Genomic DNA, 25,966 nt, shown 5'->3' on the forward strand with positions numbered 1-25,966 from the left:
CACCCCTGGTGTAGAACATACTTTGTGGAGAATACAAGTTGTTTTGTGTACCCGCAGCTATCAAAAAAGGTTTAAGGGGCCTCAGGCCATTTTCCTTTCCAGGTAGAACAATCCCTATTTCTTAACCATGTCCTACAACGTTTGCACTTTCCAAGAATGTAGCAATCATGTTGGAAAGGAGGGCTTTTTTTTTTAGCTGTTTACTAATAGGTGTCCTCCCATGTGATTGGATTTGTGACCTTTGAAACTACGTCTGGAAAAGCTGGAAGCAGATTAAGGTCCTGAAAAATGTTGGTTTTGGATCTATCGATAATGCAGAAATGCTCATTAGGTGAAGAACGGGACCTCTTAAAAAAGCCCTGTCATCTGCTGACATTTTACAAAGTAAAAAAAAGACGCCTCTACTCATATTCTACTGATACAATTCTACTGCACAATATTGGAAAAATGAGGACACCACCACCACCCCCAGATGAAAATATAATTCGGAAAATATTAGACTGTGCAGAGATGGATAGCTGGACATTAAAAATAAAAGATAAAGCAGATACAGAATATTACTCATGTGTTTTACCAGTGGTTAGATATAAGAAGTAGAAATTAGAAGAAGAAAAATTATTTGTATGTATAAGTAAAAGATGAGCTATTATGATTGTGATTATAAATAACATTATTATTATAACTATGATTTTCATTATTACTCTTACTATCAGAACATTTGTTATCCTTCTGTAAGACAAAATGGACCCAGACAATACACTGTTTTCAAAGTGTTTATGTATAATTAAAATATGAAATAAAATTAAAATTCTGAAAGAGTTTACTGCCTAGGTAAGTCCTTGACTTACAACCACAATCGGGAGTAGAATTTCCATTGCTAAGTAAAGGGGTTGTTAAGTGTGTCATGTCTGATTTTACTACCCTTTCTCCCAGGGTGATTCACACGGTCATTAAGCAAATCCCACTTCGCCCCATTTGCTTGTCATACCTGACAATCATATGACCCTGGAGTGCCTAAATACTTGCTTGATTGCCAAGCAACCAAATTTTGATCACGTGACCATGGAAATGCTATGACAGTTGTAAATTTTAGTCATAAGCCACTTTTTTTCAGTGCCGTTGTAACTTTCGTTACTAAATGAATGGTTGTAAATTGAGGACTACCTTTATGTGGAATACTCCCTCCCCAATTTTTTTAATTGTTCTTGTATGATAATGACTTTAGCATTTTCCTTGATGATGGTATTTCTTTAATGTAAACTGGTCATCACACTATGAAAAAATGTTGAGATTTTGGAGAGTGCAGAGAAGAGCAACAAAGAGGATTAGGGGACTGGAGGCTAAAACATCTGAAGAACGGTTGCAGGAACTGGGTATGTCTAGTTTGATGAAAAGAAGGACTAGGGGAGACATGATAGCAGTCTTCCAACATCTCAGGGGTTGCCACAAAGAAGAGGGAGTCAAGCTATTCTCCAAGGCACCTGAGGGTAGAACAAGAAGCCATGGGTGGAAACTAATCAAGGAGAGAAGCAACTTAGAATTGAGGAGAAATTTCCTGAGAGTTAGAACTAAGGAGAAATTTCCCGACAGTGAGAACAATTAATCAGTGGAATAATTTGCCTCCAGAAGTTGTGAATGCCCCAAGCATTGGAAGTCTTTAAGAAGATGTTGGATAGCCATCTGTCTGAAATGGTATAGGGTCTCCTGCCTAGGCAGTGGGTTGGATTAGAAGACCTCCAAGGTCCCTCCCAACTACCATTCTGTTTTATTTTTAGTTGTCTTTTAGTCTTGTCTTTCAAAAGCAAAACTTTACCCTAGAGATGTATTTACTTCCCATCGGCCTTACTAGAGGTTGTGCTTACAACTGGAGACCGATTCTCCCTTGGAAGATGGAACGGTTCCCCTTTCCGAACTACTATTCACGTTTTGTTCCTTGCCCTTCTCCTTAGGGTTTTTTCAGGAGAACCATCCGGCTGAAACTGATTTACGACCGATGTGATCGCAACTGCAAAATCCAGAAGAAGAACCGTAACAAGTGCCAATACTGTCGTTTTCAGAAGTGCCTTTCCGTTGGGATGTCCCATAATGGTAGGTACGGGTATCCGTCAGTTCTGTACGGGCCAGCTGAGATCCTCTCTCTAGGGGCAAGGCGGAAGGAGCCCGATCCATCCATGCTGTCATAGTCTCCTCTTGCCATTTTTTCTGGTAAGGGGAACTCAGTGCACATGCAACGATGCCCTTCCACAAACATTTTTTGCAACCTTTGGTTAATAGGTAACTGTGCGCGAATGTTATACATTAACGTATATGTAATGGCATTTTGTTTAGTACTCTTTCCTTCCATTTACGTTCTTTGAACAGAGCAAAGCACTATGCTGATAGTCCAAAGGTCAGGTAGATGCTTTTTCCTTTTTAATTGAGCAATTGCAAAGCTTGATATGGAATTAAATCCTTGCTGTGTCATGACCTAGCAACAGCAACTGAATCCCAGCTGGCCTTGAGCCACCTCTTGAGTGCAGGCAGGGAAAGGTCTGAGGACATCTACCAGACGGGTTAATCATTCTGTTTTTCCTTCCTCGAGATACTTCTGTGTACAAATAGGTGCAGCTTATTTTTGGTCTCTTGGTTGCCCTGGTCTGTAAAAACTGGATATAGATATTGATATAGAGATAGAGATAGATAGAGATAGATAGATAGATAGATAGATAGATAGATAGATAGATAGATAGATAGATAGATAGATAGATATAGATAGAAAGAGAGAGATAGAGATAGATAGATAGATAGATAGATGATAGATAGAGATAGATAGATAGATATAGATAGTATAGAGAGAGAGAGAGAGATAGATAGATAGCGATAGATAGAGATAGATAGATAGATAGATAGATAGATAGATAGATAGATAGAGAGAGAGAGAGAGAGAGAGAGAGAGAGAGAGAGAGATAGATAGATAGATAGATAGATAGATAGATAGATAGATAGATAGATAGATGATAGATTCGAATCCCAGTAAGGGTATGGCTAGCTGATGAGAGCTAAATAGCTTGAAATAGATCTATACTAGTCTCCCTTTATTTATTTATCAGCACAAATACAACACACATATATAGATATATAGAGATATATATATATAGATATAGGTAGGTAGGTAGGTAGGTAGGTAGGTAGGTAGGTAGGTAGGTAGGTAGGTAGGTAGATAGATAGATAGATAGATAGATAGATAGATAGATAGATAGAGAAATAGATGATAGATATCTATATATCTATCATCTATCATCTATCTATATCTATCTATCTATATCTATATATATATCTATCTATATCTCTTATCTATATCTCTATATCTATCTATATCTCTTATCTATATCTCTATATCTATCTATCTTCTATCTATCTATCTATCTATCTATCTATCTATCTATCTATCTATCTATCTATCTATATATATATATATATATATCTCCTTAAGGTTTATTTCAAGTTTTTCAGATTGCCCAAGGAGCGTCTGATACAGTTCTGCAAAGGAATTATTGAGTCTGTCATTTGTTACCTCCATAACTGTCTGGTTTGGCACAGTAACCAAACAAGACAGACACAGACTTCAACGGATATAGTTAGGACCGCAGAAAAAACTGTTGCAACCAGCCTGACTTCCATTGAGGACTTGTATACTGCACGAGCCAGAAAGAGGGCTGGGAAAATATCTACAGACCTCTCATATCCTGGATATAAATGTCTTCCCTCAAGATGATGATATAGGGCATTGCACACTAAAACAACCAGAGACAAAGACCTTGTCCCCCTCCCTCCCCCATGTGATCATTCTTCTAAACAATTAGTTCCCCCAATACTTTCTATCTGTGCCCTACGAAACTACCTAGTAGGCCTGTATTACCTATTATCCTTCTCATCTTTTCATCTTTCCTAGTCACAAGAAGCTATTCCCTTAGCTTCTTGTGACTATAACTTTGTTATTTGCATCTCACAATTTATGTTGATTGCCTTTATTTAGTATCTTATTATGATTTATGTTGTTCGGCTATTTAATATCCTACAATATTAGTATCTTATGACTATCACTGAGTGTTGCATCTTACGATTCATGATGATTTATATTTTACGATTATGATCAGGATTTATCACTTGTTGCTTGTACGTCCACTGAGAGCTTGTGCACCGGAGACAAATGCCTTGTGCGCGTCCAGTCACACTTGGCCAATAAAGAATTCTCTTCTCTTCTATTTCCTCTGCCTTCTCACCGTTCAGATCCAACGTAGGCTACGGTGCAAATCCCTCAAAGCTTGTGGGATTAGTTTAACATTTGCTCATGGTTTGCGGAACAGTAAGCTACCTTAATCCAAAATCATAAGCCACACCATCTTTTGTCTTAAGAGTTTCTTTGTGCCGGAGGTGTCTGACAAGACTAGCAAATCCTTTCTAAGGAATTCCTGGCACAAAGTAACCCAGGGGGCATGTGTTCCATAGATAAAGGTTTCAGACTGAAAGCATTCTATATACACCGGTGGGATCCTACCGGTTTAACAACCAGTTTGGTGATCCTGCGCTTCGCACCCGCTTAACGCACAGTTTTGAGAAAACTTTCCTTCCACATTACTGCTCGAGAGGAAAACAGCTGAAGCGTGGCAGTCCGCTCAGCTGAGAGGATCTAGGGGAGTAAAACTCAAGGGCGGGTGGGCGGGCCCAGCTGATCGTCAGAGTGAACCGGTTGTCTCCCAGCTGATTGTCGGAGATACCGGTTCTGCCGAAGCGGTACAATTCCACCCCTGTAATATATCCTACCTTCAGCTTTCAAGCATCAGTAACCATACTTTAGTTGTGATGCAGGATTTTGGAACTTTTAATGTCATGCCAGCCTTTCCCCCCCATAAATACTAAAGAAATATATTTAGTTATTTCTTCACAGATCTTCCCTTGTCATACCTAGAAAGAGAGAGAGAGAGAGAAGCAGGTAACAAGTTTAGAAATGGGAGACATGGCATTTAAGAAGTCTAAATATAAAACCACTTGTGAAAGAGAATCTCTTTTCCATCTCTGATTACCAAATACTTTCCCACATGGAAAAAAAAATCTCAGACCACTTTGGTGAAATTCTCAAGCTTCACTTTGCTAAAACTTTGGAGCCATAGAGCTGCAAAAACATAGAGCCCCCCCCCCCTTCTGTGTTGTTGCAACTTGGATCTCAGAAGTACATCCAGCGGGCCTGAGAGCATGCAACAGACCTTGAAAATGTGTGTAGCATTGGTGGTACCTAGTGCCAATGGTGGGATTTAACTGTTGTAACAACAGGTTCGCTCCATGAGCGTGCGGTGGGTTTGAAAACAGCTCAAAAACCTACCTTCTAGTGCAGCCCCCGGGGAGTAAAACAGCTGAGGTACAGCAATCCGCTCTGCCGCACTTAACAGCTGGGCTTCAAACAAAGGAAATATAGGTCAGTATAGTGGGCGGGCAGGCAGGCCCAACTGATCCTTGGAGAGAACCGGTTCACTCTCAGCTGATCTTCGGAGCTACCGGTTCATCCGAACCGGCTGAATCCCACCGATGCCTTGTGCCTATGCTACTTTGGTTTGCCTGTTCCAACAGAATTGGCTTTTGCGCTCACTGAGAGCTATTTCGTGTAGGATTAGAGCAGGGGTGTCAAACTCAATTGCACTGAGGGCCGCATCAGGGTGAGTGTTTGACCTGGGGGGTGGGGCCGGGATGGGTGTGGCCAGGGTGGGCATAGCCAGATCAATGTCACTTGTATCGGGGGTGCCCGCGCGTTCTGCCACCGAAAACGGGCTTCCAAGCTCCATTTTGGCTGCAGCGGGCTCCTGCAACCCTCTGCCAGCGAAAACAGAGTTGGGAGGGCCTCCTGCAGCCCTCACGAGTTCAATTTTCGGCTGTGACGGCTCCGTTTTCGCTGGCAGAGGCACCGCAGGCTGGTTCTTCGCTATTTTCCAGGGTGGCCCCATGCGCCAGATCTAAGCAACCAGCAGGCCGGATCTCGCCTCCAGGCCTTGAGTTTGACACACCTGGATTAAAGGAAGATAACCGCACGTGTGCTAAGCCTAAGACTATCCCCAATCTGTAGCGTGGAAAAGGGGTCTGAATCCTTGAGGGCCAGAAAGATAAAAGTCAGGTCCTCATTTTAGGAGGCTCCTTTGCAGCCTCTCAAACAAGTCTTGGGTTCAGGTGAAGAAAGACAGCTGAGTACAGATACTTATTAATCCAAGAAGACAATACTGCAAAGGATTATTACATGGAGTTTAAGCACTTCCGTCCCCTGTTGTGACTCAACTCTTCTTACATCTATCAGTGTTTTTTTCAAGCTAGCAGCTTAAGATGTATGGACTTCAACTTCCAAAATTCCATTGCTGGCTGGGGTATTCTGGGAGTTGAAGTCCAAATACCTTCAAATGGCTGAGACCGGAAAACACCGTATTAGACTTCCTGAAGTTTTCCTTCTGTCTTATATATAACTAGCTGATAACCCTGCATTGCCCAGGTATTTATTTATAGGGGGAAAATATCTGGACCAAACATAATTTCTAATGTTTGATTTCCCCCCTTCCCAGAGGAAGCCCCCTTGTGCAGAACTGTGAAGCCATTACCATGGCAACTCAGTGCACTGTGCAGTAGAATCCATTTTATGGCAGTACAGTAGAAGCCATTTTAAGGCACAACAGGCTGTATCTTAACAGAACACACACCCCAAGGGGTGTTTGTGGTGTCTTACCAGTATTTGTTTCCAGATAGTAAGTCATCTATGTACCAAGTTTGGTTGAAATTGCTCGAGGCGTTCAAGAGTTATATTGGAACACACACACACATATATTTATATTTATATTATTTATATTATATATATGTATAATAAATATATGTTTTCGTAGATTTTCACGGGTGTAGGTACGCTGGTCTTGTTGTATTCGGGTCTTTTCCCGTGCAAGATTGAGATTGTCTTGGCAACGTTTTGGCGATGTCCCACTCACCATCTTTTAATTTTATTAAAGATTTTTATAAAGGAAGATAAAAACACATACAAATTAATACAAAGTAAGAAGAAAAAGAAATGTCTTCTTTCTTGATTACCTCTTTTTTTTTCCCTTTGAAAATAAATATCATCATCATAGATTTCTTTGCAACACCAGCTTTCAGCCATACTTTTCTCCTTTCGCATCCCTATATATGTTCCTCTTTCCTTCTCCTCACCTTGATCTTTCTGTATGCGTAACACACACACACACACTTTTTGGGTCCTCTGAGTTTTGTTCTGTTTTTGTCTTCCCTGAGTTTGACCACAATGAGATAGAGCAGACCATAAAATAAGATTGCAAACTGTTAGGAAATTTGACTCAATTCCAGTAAGTGCCTTTGAAATGAAAGGAAAGATGACTAGCTCGTGTTGAATCTTGTTACCTTTATGATGGGTACTATCTTGCTATGTTCAGGATTTGCTTAGAAGAGATTGATGCATGTAGATAAAAAGGGTGCCAGGTCATTGGTAAGCTGTAGGAAACTCCGTTCTCTCCTAGCACTATTGAAGGTGCCTACACTGGTGTTTTTCAAACTTGGCAACTCTGTGGTGTTACCTGGGTAATTTGGGGAGTTGAAGTCCACCCCTTTTAAAGTCGCCAAGTTCATGCGATCATATGTGATGGACATGCCCAAAAGCAAAAAAAAAATTGGACAAAAACAACATACTGTATTTTTCGGAGTATAAGACGCACCTTTTTCCCTCAAAAAAGAGGCTGAAAATCTGGGTGCATCTTATACACTGAATACAGCATTTTTTGCCTCCAGAAACCCCGCCCCCTTCACTAGAATGGCCGTGTATAGCCTCTAGGAGACGTTCAGAGTGCTCCTGGGGGCTGGGGAGGGCAAAAATGAGCGAAAAATAGGCCATTTATTTGCTCAGTTTTGCCCCCTCCCCCCCCCATGAATAGAGGCTATTCATGCCCTTTAAAGAAAAAAGAAAAAAAAGGGCCCATTTTTGTGAAAAACAGGCCGTTTTTGGGAGGTCTGCAGAGTGCAAAAACTTTTTTTTTGAAATGGTGCATTTTATACTCTGAAAAATACGGTCCATGGTTAGAAAAAATGGTAAAACAACATATTGATTTGAAACCAGAAATGTTCTTGTTGGGCATGTTACTGGATAAGTACAATAAAGGGAATGCATTATCTGATTTTACATGTACTGACTGCATCTAGAATTGTATTTGCACAACAGTGGGAAAGTGAAGAGATCCCCAACAGATGAAAATGTGATTCAAAAAATATTAAAATGTGCAGAAATAGATAGGCTAACACTTACAATTAAGGAAAAGAAAGAAACTGAATACTTTTTGATTTCGGACTTATTTTATCAATGGTTAGCTAATAAAACAGAAGTTAGAAATGGAAATATAGGGAAAGGATCAATGATATAAGGGAGGGTTAGGGTTAGGGTTAAAATGGGTTAGTGTTAGGGTTAGAGTTAAAATGTTAAAATGGTTAAGTAAACATTAATTAATAATAACAACAACAATAATATTATTACAATCAATACTAATGTAATGAATACTGCTGTAAATATTTTGATTACTATTTCCCAAAACTATTTGTATCCAGACAACACGCTGTTTAATTGAAAAATAGAATTTTTATATGTTATAAAATAAAAAACTTGGAATAAAAAATAAAGTCGCCATGTTTGGAAAAAACATGTCTACACAATCCTTAACACAACCCAACATCTGGTTAAGCCCAGAATTGGGGGGGGGGATTATCTCTGTGAGTGAGAAGGTGTGTGATGTGTTGTTATGCTCCCTTTTTCAATGCTTGTTTTCCCCCTCAGCCATTCGATTTGGACGGATGCCCAGATCAGAAAAGGCAAAACTGAAAGCTGAAATCCAAACAGGTGAACTTTGCACAGAGAATTCCGAAGTCGCAGATCTTAAGTCACTGGCCAAGAGAATTTATGACGCCTATTTGAAAAACTTTAATATGACCAAGCTCAAAGCAAGGCTCATACTTGTGGGGAAAGCCAATAACAATCCTGTAAGTATGCACCGTTGCAGAATTGCATGAAAGCAAACTCTATGAATGGCGCGCTGATATACATATAATAGAAGAAATAGACTTATAAAGCAGCGATAGAGGTGTTCCCCTTCACTCTGACATTAATTTCTTTTGTGATGCACGGAGGTCCTTCTGTTAAAAGAGTTTTGATTAGCCCTGACAATTTACCCGTATGTAAATATACTAAATTGCTTAATTTTGTTATCAAGGTCGAAGTTTCTGTAGTTGAGTGGCAGCTTTGTTTTCCAGATAGTTTAATAATGTATATGTCTCAGTCTTCAGGAAGCAACCGCAAGAGCTTACCAAGCATATGAAAATCGTAACACCGTCTCCAAAAGCTCTTTTTGCAAGGCAGATAATATAGAGCAGTGGTCCCCAACCCCCGGTCCGCGGACCAATGCCGGGCCGTGGAGTACCTGGCACCGGGCCGCGCAGCGACCGGGGGACATGATCGCTGCAGCGGCCGGGGGACATGATCGCTGCAGCGGCCGGGGGACATGATCGCTGCAGCGCAAAGGCTCCTGGGCCATGCGCAAAAGCTCCTGGGCCGTGCGCAAAGGCTCCAGGGAAGAGAGCCCCGCGCAGGTACGCACGCCCCCCCCACCCCTGCGCGCGCTCAGCGGGCCACGGTAAAATTATCAAAGGCTGACTGGTCCGCGGCGATAAAAAGGTTGGGGACCACTGATATAGAGGAATTAAACCGTGCTTAAAATAAGTGGTAGATTGTGATAGTTTGGTTTTTGCGGGTATTATTTCGAGAGAGTTCAACCTGTTAAAGGCTTGCTTGCTGAACCAGCAATACTTAAGATACATGTTTGGGAAACGTTTAGCTAGGAATAGCCACATGCTAGCTTAAATTCTAAACCATCCGTTTCTGCAATTATTTCCTGTGGAAGAACTAAACTGACTTTACCTAATACAGGAGTGTCAAACTCAGGGGCCTAACATGTAGAAACAAGGACCAAATAGAATTCAGATTATTCTTGGGATAAAAATAGAGGTACTGTTTTCTTCATCCACAGAGGTTAGAAAGACTTCTTCCTGATGCTGGTTCTGGAAATCCTGAATTGTTCTGAATATTGTTTCTGTGTTGAGCTGGTAAATTGAAACCAATCTCACAAAGCTGTTTAGCGTTTCTGGAGCAATTGTGCAAAAGGGATAAGAAAAATATCCTTTACAGCAGTGGTTCTCAACCTGTGGGTGGCGACCCCTTTGGGGGACGAACGACCCTTTCACGGGGGTCGCCTAAGACCATCGGAAAACACATATTTTCAAAAAAAAAATACGGAAAACATAAAATAGTTTTATGGTTGGGGGTCACCATAACATGAGGAACTGTATTAAAGGGTCGCGGCATTAGGAAGGTTGAGACCCACTGCTTTACAGGTAGTCCTCGATTTACAACTGGCTTAGCAACCAACCATTTAAAGGTATGATCGACCTCCATGGGATGGTGGTGTTTGCTAATGACTTCTTTCCAAAGTTTTGGCAACTGCCTCTCCCCATAGTCATGTGACCATATGTTGGGTGCTTAGCAACTGGCCCGGATTCACGGACATTTGCAGTGTCATTTATTTACAGTTTTTGGCAAAACTGGCCCATAGCGAACCATCGACTCAACTTAATGGCGGTGGCATTCGCTTAACAACGACAACTGAGGCTTTACAACTGCCACATTCACTTAACCAGTGTTTCTCAACCTTGGCAACTTGAAGATGTCCGGACTTCAACTCCCAGAATTCCCCAGCCAGCGAATGCTGGCTGGGGAATTCTGGGAGTTGAAGTCCGGACATCTTCAAGTTGCCAAGGTTGAGAAACACTGCACTTAACGATCCCCACACAAAACAAAGTCAAAAACAGGGTCGAGCGCATGGGTGATCTGATTTACGACTATCATACTCCATTATGAGCCATGGTGGCACAGTGGATAGGGTGCAGGACTACAGGCTATTTCTGCTTCCTGCCGGCTGCCTGCAGTTTGGCAGTTCAAATCTCACCAGGCTCAAGGTTGACTTAGCCTTCCATCCTTCCGAGGTCAGTAAAATGAGGACCCAGATTGTTGGGGGGCAATATACCGATTCTGTAAACCGCTTAGAGAGGGCCATAAAGCACTGTGAAGCGGTATATAAGTCTAAGTCCTATTGCTATTATGCAGCTCTTCAAATTTGTCTGAGAAGTGGGGCCTCAGCACACACATGTGCACAAATGCAGCACTTAACATGTGCTCTTGTTTTGTCCCAAGGGATTGCTTTGGATACGAATCTGTGTTGAGTTGGATCCCATCTTGCCTTCTCTTTCTCTAACACAGGGTCGGGAAATTATGGCCCGCTTTAGAACCTGTGGACTTCAACTCCCAGAATTCCTGAACCAGCATGTCTAGCTCAGGAATCCTGGGAGTTGAAACCCACAAGTCGTAGAAGGGGCCATAGTTTGCCGAGGTGGCGCAGTGGTTAAATGCAGCACTGCAGGCTACTTCAGCTGACTGCAGTTCAGCAGTTCGGCTGTTCAAATCCCACCAGGCTCAAGGTTGACTCAGCCTTCCATCCTTCAGAGGTGGGTAAAATGAGGACCCGGATTGTTGTTGGGGGCAATATGCTGACTCTCTGTAAACCGCTTAGAGAGGGCTGAAAGCCCTATGAAGCGGTATATAAGTCTACTGCTATTGCTATTACTGCTATTGTCACCACAACATGAGGAACTGTATTAAAGGGTCGCGGCATTAGGAAGGTTGAGACCCACTGCTTTACAGGTAGTCCTCGATTTACAACTGGCTTAGCAACCAACCATTTAAAGTTATGATCGACCTCCGTGGGGTGGTGGTGTTTGCTAATGACTTCTTTCCAAAGTTTTGGCAACTGCCTCTCCCCATAGTCATGTGACCATATGTTGGGTGCTTAGCAACTGGCCTGGATTCACGGACATTTGCAGTGTCATTTATTTACAGTTTTTGGCAAAACTGGCCCATAGCGAACCATCGACTCAACTTAATGGCGGTGGCATTCGCTTAACAACGACAACTGAGGCTTTACAACTGCCACATTCACTTAACCAGTGTTTCTCAACCTTGGCAACTTGAAGATGTCCGGACTTCAACTCCCAGAATTCCCCAGCCAGCGAATGCTGGCTGGGGAATTCTGGGAGTTGAAGTCCGGACATCTTCAAGTTGCCAAGGTTGAGAAACACTGCACTTAACGATCCCCACACAAAACAAAGTCAAAAACAGGGTCGAGCGCATGGGTGATCTGATTTACGACTATCATACTCCATTATGAGCCATGGTGGCACAGTGGATAGGGTGCAGGACTACAGGCTATTTCTGCTTCCTGCCGGCTGCCTGCAGTTTGGCAGTTCAAATCTCACCAGGCTCAAGGTTGACTTAGCCTTCCATCCTTCCGAGGTCAGTAAAATGAGGACCCAGATTGTTGGGGGGCAATATACCGATTCTGTAAACCGCTTAGAGAGGGCCATAAAGCACTGTGAAGCGGTATATAAGTCTAAGTCCTATTGCTATTATGCAGCTCTTCAAATTTGTCTGAGAAGTGGGGCCTCAGCACACACATGTGCACAAATGCAGCACTTAACATGTGCTCTTGTTTTGTCCCAAGGGATTGCTTTGGATACGAATCTGTGTTGAGTTGGATCCCATCTTGCCTTCTCTTTCTCTAACACAGGGTCGGGAAATTATGGCCCGCTTTAGAACCTGTGGACTTCAACTCCCAGAATTCCTGAACCAGCATGTCTAGCTCAGGAATCCTGGGAGTTGAAACCCACAAGTCGTAGAAGGGGCCATAGTTTGCCGAGGTGGCGCAGTGGTTAAATGCAGCACTGCAGGCTACTTCAGCTGACTGCAGTTCAGCAGTTCGGCTGTTCAAATCCCACCAGGCTCAAGGTTGACTCAGCCTTCCATCCTTCAGAGGTGGGTAAAATGAGGACCCGGATTGTTGTTGGGGGCAATATGCTGACTCTGTAAACCGCTTAGAGGGCTGAAAGCCCTATGAAGCGGTATATAAGTCTAACTATTGCTATTGCTATTGCCCACTCCTACTCTAACAGAGTTTGCCTGCCTGTAGCTCTTTTTTTCCTTTAAAGTCAACCCCACACTTCCTGCCTCATGCAAACTGTTCCCTCTTTTACGTGAGCACAGAGGCCACTGAGGACTCCAATAATAGCTATTTTCATCAGATTTTTAGCGTGCGTAAATTGCCAGCGCAGCCGCAGAGAACACCAATCAGAATTACCAGGTATGTGCAATGACCCACGTTGCTGTCAAAATTACTCTTTGATGTTTGTGCTGCCCCAGCAGTATATAGCTAGTGTAGGAATTAAGAACTGTCTCCTTTAAGAAACTACCTCATGGGAAATGTAGTTCCGTAAGATGTGATCACATTTGTGTTTCTGATTGGACACTGGGACATTCTTCCCGCGTGCAAAGTTTATAGCCAGGCAGTTTAAATGCTTTTGTGTACTGGAATAGTAGTTTTTGTATCTCCGTTCAGCATGGGAATGAAATCATCATCTTTTTACTGTTCTGCCTCGGGCGTTGTAGGCTTGCTCGGGGCATGTAGTTAATGCCACGCTTAGGAATCTCTTTCAGATCAAGTTTATTATCAGGCATTCTTAATAGCAAAATTTACAGTTCAGTGTTAAGATACTTCTGACTTTCCATAATCTGTCCCATCACGTGGTGTAAAAAGATGATGATTTCACTCCCATGTTGAACAGAGATACAGAAACTACTATTCCAGTTCACAAAAGCATTTAAACTGCCTGGCTATAAACTTAGCACGTGGGAGGAATACCCCAGTGTCCAATCAGAAACACAGATGTGATCACACGTTATGGAACTACATTTCCCATGAGGTAGTTTCTTAAAGGAGACAGTTCTTAATTCCTACACTAGCTATATACCGCTGGGGCAGCACAACGTTCCTTAAATTACTGTATCCTTCTGTATTCTACATTCATCTGTAACAACTGCATCCAGAAGAGAATTTTTGGTTTGCACCGTATTTGTTCCTGGCATTTGCTTAATTCAATTTTTATTCCGCTGCAGCCATTTGTCATACACGATATGGACACGCTATGCATGGCTGAGAAGACGCTGGTGGCAAAACTTGTCGCAAACGGAATACAAAACAAGGAGGCAGAGGTGAGGATTTTCCACTGCTGCCAGTGCACCTCCGTAGAGGCGGTGACGGAACTCACAGAATTTGCCAAATCGATTCCGGGCTTCTGCAGCCTTGACTTGAACGATCAGGTGACCCTCTTAAAATATGGGGTGTACGAAGCCATCTTTGCCATGTTGGCCTCCGTGATGAACAAAGACGGGATGCTCGTGGCTTACGGAAACGGCTTCATCACGCGGGAATTCCTCAAAAGTTTAAGGAAGCCTTTTTGTGATATCATGGAGCCAAAGTTTGACTTTGCCATGAAATTCAACGCCTTGGAATTAGATGACAGCGACATCTCCCTTTTCGTGGCTGCTATAATATGTTGTGGAGGTAAGTCTTTGATTCACTGCTCTCCTTCCTGAAATAGCAATATATTTTATAGAGTCTGCTTCTTGAAAATGGTTCTGCTTTTGGCTCAGGAAGGGACTCATTTCAGACACAACAGGTATTTTGAATCCAGTATTTATTGCCCATACTTTACCAGAAGTACTGTATTTTTCAGAGTATAAGACACGCTGGAGTATAAGACCCACTGGATTATAAGACGCAGCAAGGTTTTGAAGAGGAAAAATTTTAAAAAAGTTTTTGCACTCTGCAAACCTGCCAAAAATGGCCCATATTTCATGAAAACGGGCCCATTTTTTTTTAAAGGTCATGAATAGGAGACTTGTAGAGTGCTCCTGGGAGGTTGGGGGGGGGTCAAAAATGAGCAAAAAATGGCCCGTTTTTTTGGAAAACGAGCCCGTTTTTTGTCAAAAAAAGGGCATGGATTGCCTTTAGGAAGCTTATAGAGTGCTGCTGGGGGGGGCACAAAGTCAGCCATTTTCCGTTCATTGCTGCCCTCCACAGCCCCCAGGAGCTCTCTGAAAGCCTTCTAAAAGCTATGCACGGCCATTTTGGTGAAGGAGCGGAGTTTTGGAAGGCAAAAAATGTTGTATTCAGTGTATAAGTCGCACCTAGATTTTCAGCCTCTTTTGAGAAGGTGCGTCTTATACTTCGAAAAATATGGTAGTACAATATTTTTCTGACAGCGAGAAGGAGTGTTTCATGTTTAAATATTGATGCTTCCCTATGAAAGAGTTCATAATACAGGTAGTCCTTGACTTACAACAATTCATTTAGTGACCGTTTGAAGTTACAACAGCACTGAAAACAATGACTTATGACCAGTGGTGGGATCCTCCTGGTTTAACAACTGGTTCAGTAATCGTGCGATATGTTGCTGTGCACGCATGCACAGTTTAAACAAATCATTACTTCCGGGTTTCTTCTAACATAGCTGATTTGCGTGGCAATCTACTCTGCCGCACGAATCAGCTGAAAAGATAAAGGTAGGGAAATAGTGTGGGCAGGTGGGTGGGCCCATCTGATCGTCAGGGTGAACTGGTTCGCTCCCAGCTGATCGTCGGAGTACCTGTTTACCCAAACCGGTCCAAACTGGTAGAATCCCACCCCTGCTTATAACATCCCAGTCCAACAAATACTCTTTATCAGTACAATTGTGCTTATCATCTCATTTCAGCTTTCCTTTGCTTTACAGACCTGTGAAGGTCGCAGGTTCGGTGGTAAAGTTATTTTTTATCACTGTCATAAGTGTGGTCGCTAAATGAGGCAGTTGCTAAATGAGTACTACCTGTATGGTGTCTGGGCATTGTTGATATAGCTGCTAAGTGATAACGCATTTTCTACTAGACCAGGGGTTGGAAACCCGAGGCTCTGGAGCCGCATGTGGCTCTTTCAACCCTCTGCTGCAGTTCCCTGTTGCTGGTCAGCTCCACAAGTGATAGAGATTTCGGGTAGGACAGGTAGAGGAAAAAGGACACCGCGCTAGGAGGAGACTCTATGGTGGGTGAACTGGACTTCCAGTCGGCTTCAGAATTGAACGGGGAGCTTCCGGTTAGGACCTTTGTGGCTCTTTGAGTGTTTAAGGTTGCCGAGCCCTGTACTAGGCCCAAGTGCAGATAAATGCTTTGACACCTGTTAGCCGTGGATAGGATAACATAATATAACGTTTTTATTTTTGAGAACAGATCGGCCGGGCTTGGTAAACATAGGACACATTGAGAAGATGCAGGAAAGCATCGTGCACGTACTGAAACTTCACTTAGAAAACAACCATCCGGATGACATCTTCCTGTTCCCCAAACTTCTCCAGAAAATGGCAGATCTCCGGCAGCTGGTCACAGAACACGCCCAGCTAGTTCAAATAATCAAAAAGACCGAATCCGATGCACACTTACATCCTTTGCTACAAGAAATATACAAGGATATGTACTAAGGTGGTTTTCCCGTTTTGTACCGTAGGCAAAAGCCGTCGCTCACATGGCCAGATGCTTCAGGCGCATTGGTCTCCAGCATGCTTCAGCTGAAGCATTTGCCATAGTCCTAAAATTTGGGTAACTGGAATATCCATTTCTCTGGCAGGGGTTTCGGTAATTGAAAGAAATTGCGTAATAGAGAGAGAGATGATGATGATGATAGTAAGGGGTGATTGATTTGAAATTTGGGCCACGGTGGGAATTGCGTCGTGCCACAACTTAAGTCACAAACACAATGCCTTCTGACATTTCTGCACTTTTTAAGTATTTGTCGTTATCCCCATTCCCCCCCACTTCCTTAATATGTGAAAGTCAATCGTTTGGGGCAGGATCCAAAGAACCTTGGGGTGGGCAGTGGCCGGAAGTGCTTCGCCGTTATGTTTCTCTCACAGTGTGTAGGAGGAATTATACTTGAAACTCAGGGATGTTTCGAAAATAAAGGTGAAGAGGGTTAGCCGTTGAGGGGAGAAAGGGCATATGTACATCTTTTAGATGTGTCTGACTGTTTTCCTGGGATTTCTTGCCTTGGGTACTAGATCTGTGATCGTTGAAGAGCCCCGGTGGCGCAGTAGTTGGAATGCAGTATTGCAAGCTAACTCTGCCCACTGTCAGCAGTTCGATCCAAAGTGGTTCAAGGTTGACTCAGCCTTCCATCCTTCCAAGGTGGATAAAATGAGCGACCCAGATTGTTGGGGGCAAGAGGCTGACTCTGTAAACTGCTTAGAGAGGGCCATGAAGCACTGTGAAATGGTATATAACTCTTAAGTGCTATTGCTACAGAAGAAAGTTGTTCTTAGAAAAAAACAGCACTATTTTTCGGGCTACGATTACAGTCCAAGTTCCATGGAATTATGTGGAACCTCTATAAATTTACCTGTGTAGTATGGAGGACTTCAGGTGAAACATCAGAGGAATGAAGGGAGAAGAGAATGATGATCCTTCCATCCCGCACCTCCTACAGCCTGCCACCTCCACAAAATGTACCTCTGAGGGTTGGAGAGAGGGCAGAGACTAAGGGAGAGCAGGCACAATTGAAGAGAAGTTGGATTCTATCATGGTGCTGGATCTCAAGGACTTTGGGAATCTCAGTGGAATATGAGCTTCTTGTGCTTCCTTTACTACGATGAATCAAGCTGCATGACTGATAATCGTTGACTCAAATTCCCTTAGTTATGGAGACTAAGGTGGACTCATAGCTTGGCTTCAGTCTTGGAATGTCTAAAATAAGAAGGTCAGGCTGGAATGGGAATGGATTGTAATCCTGCATTTGAGGATAATGAGGAGCACCCAATGTTTTATGAAAGCAATGTCGAATACCATTGGCATATAATTTGCACTGAAATGTAAAACAGAAATTGGGAGTTGCTTAACACTACGGATTATTTCCCAGTTTGGTGGCAGCCAAAATACTGCAGGTCAACCCTTAAGTGGTAGCTTGACTTCTGATTTGCGGACTTCCAACTCCCAGAATTCTCCAGCCAGCCACGCTGGTTGGGGAATTCTGGGAGTTGAAGTCCATAGGTTTTGAAGTTGTCGAGTTTAGATACCACTGGTCTGCAGGTTTGTCTAAGCCCAATCTTCCACCGATGGTGTCTGTGTATTTTTAAGAGAGGGGATGTGTTAGACTTTTAAGACATTTAAATCCTCCAGATAAATCTAGTGCATTGCATTTAGTAACCAGGTACCTTCTAAAACCATCATATCTGAAATTCTTTGTATTTCTGAGGGTTGATTTATCTGCCTTTCTTTAGCCATCTCAACCCAAACTCTGAAGCTCACCATCTTTCGATGCTATATAAACTATAGCTTCAGCTTGTTCAGATTATCCTAAAAAGGCCTTGATTTCAGGGTGGGGGGACGACCCAAATTTGCCTCAATTAATTTATGTCCCTGGAAGCTCCATCGTGCTAAGATCTTCCAATAATATTTTCGTCAGTTTTTCTAGACCGTACTTTTTTAAAATCCTGATTTCTTTAAAAGAAAAGAAAGATAAGTATCTGATGTAGTCTAATATTGGAATTATAATTACCTGTATATTTTTAAATCATTTTATAGGTGAGGATTTTCATACTATGGAAAATAGGCCTATTTTTTTGCAAAGCTCCAAACACATTTGTCAGAGTAGAAATTGTTTTATAATCAAGATGTCTGGGACAAACTGTATGGAAATCAAAGGCGAAAAAGTGCTGATTTGGGTTATTTAGAAGGCACCTTTCTTGCAGGAAGTGATTTTATTTTATCAATTTACCCCTCACTTTACTTAAAAGTGGTGTTTCCTGACACTGCCTTCCGAATGACCAGGCCTTTCTCTGCAGCAGCTTTGTTTATAATCTTACCATAATTTAAAAGTGTCATATAGAGGTTTTTCTGAGCCCTTTGTATTCCAACTTCCCTACCTGAAACTGACTCAATAAGAATTAAAACGGGAGAAAGAATTCAGACGGAGCAGCAGTTTATGCCAATATATTTTCATAGAAACACTGTCTAAAAAATATGGTATAAAAAAAAAACCTGTTTGCACTATTATTCAGATTACTCAGGATTGGGGCAATAAAATAGAAATTAACGCTGGGAAGGTTTGCTTCCCCAAAATAAAACCAAACTACCTCAACTAATAATTTTTTTTTAAAAAAGAAGAAGTTATAAATCAAATTGTTCAAGAAATACTAACGTTATCATACTGACCGGCTCAGGAAGGTCCGTGCCTGTCAACCAGAATCCATTTTCATACTTTCATCATGTGAATGGTGTTTAGAATAAATGTCTTGCTATTCCGCTTTTTAAACATAAGACTGTATAATATATATATTTTTTTCTTCTTCAGAAAAGCGGAAACCTGCATTGATCTTATATGGATGCTGCTTGCTTGACCCCTGCTATATTGGTGTTCTCTGTATGGCATAATCTTTATTTGCTCATCGTTACTTGGCCCCTAATGGGGGTTGTGCAAAGGGCAGCCACATCAACAAGGCATCCGGGGTGGTGCCCTTTTGGCTGGGAGCCTCCCGGCACACTGGCAGTAGGAGAGAGGGGACGGACGGATGGATATACTTTATAGATGTTTGCCTTCTAGTAAAGTATAACCAGCCTCACACGACGTCAAGATGTTAGGCCTCAAACCTCTTATGCAGTATAATAGCAATTTCTTTCTTCACACCCCTTAGCAACACACACACACACACACAAACACATTTTAAGTAAAATCCATTGGAATCAGGTCAAGATGCCCCCCAATACACACACACACATACATACACCCTGTTTCCCCAAAAATAAGCCCTCCCTGGATAATAAGCCTAATCGGGCTTTTGAGCGCATGCGCTAAAATAAGGCCTCCCCCGAAAATATTGCAACCCAGCGGCAGCCATGAGGTGGCCACGCTCGCCGCCTCCTGCGCCTCAAAAATAATAAGACCTCCCCGAAAATAAGGCCAAGCGCTTATTTCGGGGGGTCAAAAGAAAATAAGGCCCTGTCTCATTTTGGGGGAAACACGGTATATATAAAATTAAGAAGGGAATTTACACTGGTTATTTTCCTGCATTGCATTCCTTCATAATCAGAAAGGAAATTTTGGCCGCCCCAAATGGAGGCCGCCTCAATTTGGGACACCTGGGTTCTCCAAATAGATCTACTTTGCTTGCATTTTCAAGTTGCAACTCTTGTTTTCATGGCTTAATGTTTTTATGGACATTAGGGGAGAAATTTTGCACTCAGGTGGACCCAAATACCCTCCAAATTTTCCACCTCTTGGGAGATCGTTAGGAAGTCATGTTGATTGATTGATTGATTGATTGGGACTTAGGAAGTCCCGCATGTTTAATCGACTGCTCTATTTCATGCAATTTGTAGAAAAGGGCCATGAACAACCTTACCAAATGTTAATATCAACAATTTTTAAATAACAGTAGGACGTTAATCGTATAATACAGACTCGGAGGAGTCGAGTGTTAGTGAATGGGTGGGAAATTCATTACGAGCTGGTGAGAAAGCATTGTAGCCTAATACCCAGTGTCATCAACCTGCTAAGAATAGTATAAGGTAAATGTTTACAGTTACTATGCATTTGATTTCCTTTCCCGCCCTCCCGCCCTTACATTGAGGATTTAATCTTGAGGCTTTGTAGGAATCTCTGGACGTCCCCGATGACTTTCACCGAGCAACCAATTTAAATGTAGGGATAATATGCACTGAACTTGCACTGTATTTGTAATTAAAGCTTTTAGAAACCCCTAGGCAGCAATGCAAAATTCCCCTGCACTGCTCTCAAATCTAATGAGACGGGGGACGTATGAGATTTCAGTATATTGAAATTAATGGTGGAGATTTATAGCCCCCCCCTTTCTTGATGAATTATGCCAATTAACAAGGGCATTTGCCTTGTCTGCCTGCCCTCCCCATTGTGCTCTGATATCCATAGCAAGATACAAAAGCTGTAATGCTCAGATTCGGTTCCACCAATTTGCAAATTATAAAAGACAGACCTCAAGTCTGCAGCGTCTGGAGAGTACGGCCACGGTGGTGGAATCAAGGCTCCCATCTATTTGGGTTTTTTTTTTTTACCCGAAGTGCCATACAACATACAAAAACCAGATCAAGCTTTGATCACACCGTCACAGCCAACATCTTGATTTTGGGGGGGACCATGCCTGCAGACCCCTTTCCTCATACAAGCCGTTATGGGTAAAGGTGGATTTTAAAAAATTGTAGTTCAGATTTTACTTGGAAGCATTCTAGCGAAATACATTGACAGGGCAAGTGATACGTTAAGCACCTCCGTCTTTACAGATGGGTCTTTGCAATGCAAGCTGACGTGTTTTTCATGCCCATTTTAAGCAGACTTGAACTGTAGTACTACTGACTACCACTTTATCCATAACTTAATTTTTTCTGCACTTTTTGTTCCTGGTCTGAGGCAGCAATAAAAGATGAGGAATTCAGCCAGCTGTATTGTACTGTAATTATCTACTTTCCAGTGCCTTGTTTCTGAATGGTTTGGAGTTACTTTGCATATCTTAAGCTTTTCCCCAGAGTTGTAGAGCAAAACACTGAAAGGAGATAAAAAATTAGATTTCTTCTCCCTATTTAAAGTGTACGAAAGCTGTACTTGTATGTTTATAACTCAGTTTTTAGGGAAGGATTGTAGATTTATTTAGCCCAAGGATTTAACAATATATATATTTAATTTTCAGCTTCTGTTATTCAACTGTAAAGTATTCTTATATGGCGAATTGGATTGTCCACCATGTTACGAAAAATACTTATTGACTGTATTTGGCAAACATTGGCCTTTGAATTCTATTTCTCTACTGAGGGATTGGAAGCTGAAAATGTGATAGCAATTTACCAAAGATCATTGTGGAACAAACATGGCAAAGCTTCCATTGTGGTTTGTTTAGTGACACAGAAGCGGAAGAGTTTTTGGTTGGTATTTCGTTTCGTGTCTCTTTTCTCATTCGCCTGGCAAAGGGCTGGTACCCACCTCAGTAGTTTTGTGCCATGGCACTTTTTGAGCACTTTCCTATAAATCCCCCTATTATTGCTGTTCTAGCAAGGGGGAAAGAGAAACAATGCAAGTTCGAAGTCTCTTAATATGCACAAAGTCACCTCTTCCCATCATCTTGGAAAACATGTCGGAGGACAGTTGCTAAGTCCACTTAAAGAGTTCTTGTCATCTCCACCAAAAATGCCGAATGTCCCTTCCAAGTGTTGCTTGCTGAATAGGCCCAGTTTATTGGTTATGTTTGAAATATTCAAGAGAATCAGAACAGCCACACTAGATGCATTTTTTAGTGCTGAATTGTATAAAACTGGGGTGTCCAACCTTGGGCCACTTTAAAGACCTGTCAATTCCCAGAATTCCCCAGCCAGCCAAACGTTATCAGTTATCAACGCTGAACATCTCTGGTATAAAGGCTGGTTGCGTACGGCATCAGGTATGATGGGAGAACTATCTAGGAAGGCAGCTACATTTAGACAGTGGCTCCCTCTAAGCCAGGGGTGTCAAACTCATGTCACGGCAGCGTCATGTGACATATCAGGGCTTTCTCCCCCCCCCCTTTGCTAAACTGGGTGTGGCCAACGTGTGATGCATCCGGCCCATGGGCCGGGAATTTGACACCCCTGGTCTAAGGGGATTGCAATCCAGGTGAGCCAAATTTAAATCCCAGGAAGGAACTGGCAGCATTTGTGGAAGCAAATTTTGCTTTCCATTCCTTTGCAAGAAAGGCAAAGGAGTGGATGATACCAAAAGCAGCCTCAACTGTTGCTTTCAGGTGCCTTCTTCAAGAAGTTTGAAAAACACTTGGAAAGATGGCCTATTGAAAAAGAATGAATAATCATTTGCCATCTCTTCCAAATTACACAGAGATTAATGGGGCTAAAACTAGGAAACAAACCTCCATAATAACGAGAAGGAAGGAAAAGAGGTTTTATGAAAGTGGCCTCAAGAGCACTTAAATAACAATCATTGAACCAGCTTTAACTGACCTAACAAGCAGCTACAGAACATCAGCTAACTCCTTTCCATTGCATGGAAGTTTGTGGGAATTTAAAATCGGGCTTGGTTGCTAATCCAGTTGGGTTGGAGTTCAACATGCCCAAGCGCACAGGTGTCCAGTCAATTGAAGTCACATGAGCCATGATGTCATTGCACAAATGGCTACAAATTTCATCATTTACACCAGTTGCGGTGATGCAACATGTGTGAGATAATGCATTAGGCAGAGTCCTTAGGCTTTTGGCTGTAACTACTGGGGCGTTGCAGTAACCTCCAATCCAAAGAGGGAGGTTTTAAGGCAGTAGGCAGAGCTATGAAGAATTATTTTCAGCTGCAGTAAACAATGCACCCTAAAAGTGGAGAGAATAAGGCAAGAGGGAGAAAAAAGCTTGATTCTGAAAAAAAAACACTTCCTAAATTGCCTTTGAGGGTTTTGGTTTGGTTTGGTTTATTAGATTTATATGCCGCCCTTCTCCCAAGGACTCAGGGCGGCGTACAACATTAAAAAAAAACACATATTACAAAAGTTAAAAAAGAATTAAATAGAATATCCCAAACGAACCCAATTAGAATTAACAATGACATTTTTAAGAAAATTCAATTAAAATTAACAATGAGGGTGATTTGCTGGTTCAAAATTTGTGCGTAGCACATGTTTTATCGATATTATCCTTAATAAGGAAGACACTTGATACCGATGAAACACATTTCACATGCTTTTTTTTTAAAGATATCGGATCCAATCACAAAATGCATGGTGTGTTCTAATCCACAACAAGAAGCCAGTCACTTTTTATGCAAAATTCTGGACGGCTTAAAAAAAAGTTTTAAGTCATTCTGATTCAGACCTCTGGGTCAGAGGTGGGTTCCAAATCCTGGCGCTAATTTGCTCGCGCGTGACGCTTCTGTGCATGCATAGAAGCGTCTGGGTGGGTGGGCGGAGCCTCCCATCACCACCGCTACCAGTTCGCCCAATCCGGGAGCAACCCACCTCTTCTTCTCTGGGTCCTCATAGAATGTTGGGGAGATTTGCACCATGGAGACCGATTGGTTGGAAGTGGTGCTGGGAGGACATATTTGTCATCATCTTCACCAGATGAAGGTTAAATTAACTGGGCAGAAATTCAGATCAACAAACGGTACCCACGTCTCCTATTCAGGAGGCAACGGTGAATTATTCTAACAAAAACCAGGACTTCTAGAAAAAATAACATTGGATCTTTTTCTCATGCATTTTAGAATGCAAAAACCACCGTTGATAAGTGTTTCTCAAACCCTGAATCAGACCTTCTAATTTCCCTATTCAAAGAATAGAAGCTTGACTAATAAAATGGGTATTTAATGAGCCTGCTGGGAATCTCTTGGTTTTCAACATCTGAGTGTACAGTACTTTAAATTTTTCTGTAAGACTGATGAATGTATGTAAAGAGCAATTTCACTGTGTGATTCTTCCCCCCCCCCCTTTTTGCCTTAATGGCCTCAAATAAAGTATTTCTTTAAAAAAAACCTATGGCCTGAGTTTTAATGGCGCGGTGTCCTGTCTCATGGGGGAGGGAGGAGCAAGAATCAATAAAGACAAAGTTGGTGAAACTTGCCCTTGGCTGCCCATAGATCACATTCTGGTACTTAAAATACTACTTACAGCAAGGTGTTATTAGTAAAATATAAAAGGAACAATAACTTCTCTGCATTTTATGTTCTAATTTTCATCTCTGTGGCAATACAGGTAGTCCTCAACAGTTCGTTTAGTGACCATTCAAAGTTACGACGGCACTGAAAAAAAAGGGACATGACTTTTTCATACTTAATGACCGTTGCAGCATCCCCATAGGGTCGGTGTGATCCCCTTTTGCGACTTTCCGACAAGCAAAGTCGATGGGGAAGCCGGATTTACTTATCAACCGTGTTACTAACAAATGCAATAGTTCGCTTAACAACGGGGGCAAGAAAACTGGTAAAATGGGGCAAGCTGACTTAACAAATGTTTCACTTAGCAACCTAAGTTTTGGGCTAAATTGTGGTCGTAACCTGAAGACTTCTTGTATTGATTAATTGCTAAAAGAGGGTAAAGAGCAAGGATGTTTGTGGCTAGGATGTGTCAATCAGAACAGAGCTGGAAGGGACCTTGGAGGTCTTCTAGTCCAACCCAGTGATCAAGGAGGAGACCCTATACCTTTTCAGGCAAGAGGCTGTCCAGTCTCCTTAAAGACCTCCAGTGAGGGAGCATTCACACCACCTGAAGGCAAGCTCTTCCACTGCTTAATTGTTCTCAAGATGGCAGCTGTGACCACATGCTCGAAACTCAACGGAGGTGAAAGATGTGTCTGTTCTTGGCTTTGAATATGGAAAGAAGAGAAGAGAAGAGAATAACAGAGTTGGGAGGGACCTTGGAGGTCTTCTAGTCCAACCCCCTGCTTAGGCAGGAAACCCTACACCACTTCAGACAAATGGTTATCCATCATCTTAAAAACTTCCAATGTTGGAGCATTCACAACTTCTGGAGGCAAGTTGTTCCACTGGTTAATTGTTCTAACTGTCAGGAAATTTCTCCTTAGTTCTAAGTGGCTTCTCTCCTCGATTAGTTTCCACCCATTGCTTCTTGTCCTGCCTTCAGGTGCCCTGGAGAATAGTTTGACTCCCTCTTCTTTGTGGCTTCCCCTGAGATATTGGAAGACTGCTATCATGTCTCCCCTACTCCTTTTTATTAAACTAGGCATATTTTGCAATTATCTTGGGAAAGTTTTAATCCCTGCTTGGTTTTAAAAAGATCAGCAAAGGCCAACGGACATGCTGCTACGTAGCCAGATGAAAAAGAAAATCCTAAATGCAGATTTAAATTAAGGGTAATTTTAAAGAAAGCTGTATAAACATGTCATCCCAATTCAGAATCAACCGAATGCTTAAGAGAGCACTCCTTGCCT

General features: G+C 42.2%; 1 protein-coding gene across 4 annotated transcripts in view; it reads left to right on the plus strand.

Moving 5' to 3' along the window:
- Positions 1-24,545, plus strand: part of PPARA (peroxisome proliferator activated receptor alpha) — a 56,221-nt gene extending 31,676 nt beyond the window's left edge. For all 4 annotated transcript variants that reach the window (XM_087722231.1, XM_087722236.1, XM_087722232.1 and 1 more), the window contains exons 5-8: positions 1,950-2,088; positions 8,837-9,039; positions 14,114-14,561; positions 16,262-24,545. In XM_087722231.1, coding sequence (XP_087578357.1) covers positions 1,950-2,088; positions 8,837-9,039; positions 14,114-14,561; positions 16,262-16,509 — 1,038 coding nt within the window. In that variant the 3' untranslated portion in view covers positions 16,510-24,545. The remainder of the gene's footprint in view (positions 1-1,949; positions 2,089-8,836; positions 9,040-14,113; positions 14,562-16,261) is intronic.
- Positions 24,546-25,966: the final 1,421 nt, after the last annotated feature.

Source organism: Thamnophis sirtalis, unplaced genomic scaffold (genome assembly GCF_051295495.1).
Source record: "Thamnophis sirtalis isolate CommonGarterSnake01/CBP01778 unplaced genomic scaffold, rThaSir2_p1.2 scaffold_9, whole genome shotgun sequence".
NCBI lineage: Eukaryota > Metazoa > Chordata > Lepidosauria > Squamata > Natricidae > Thamnophis > Thamnophis sirtalis.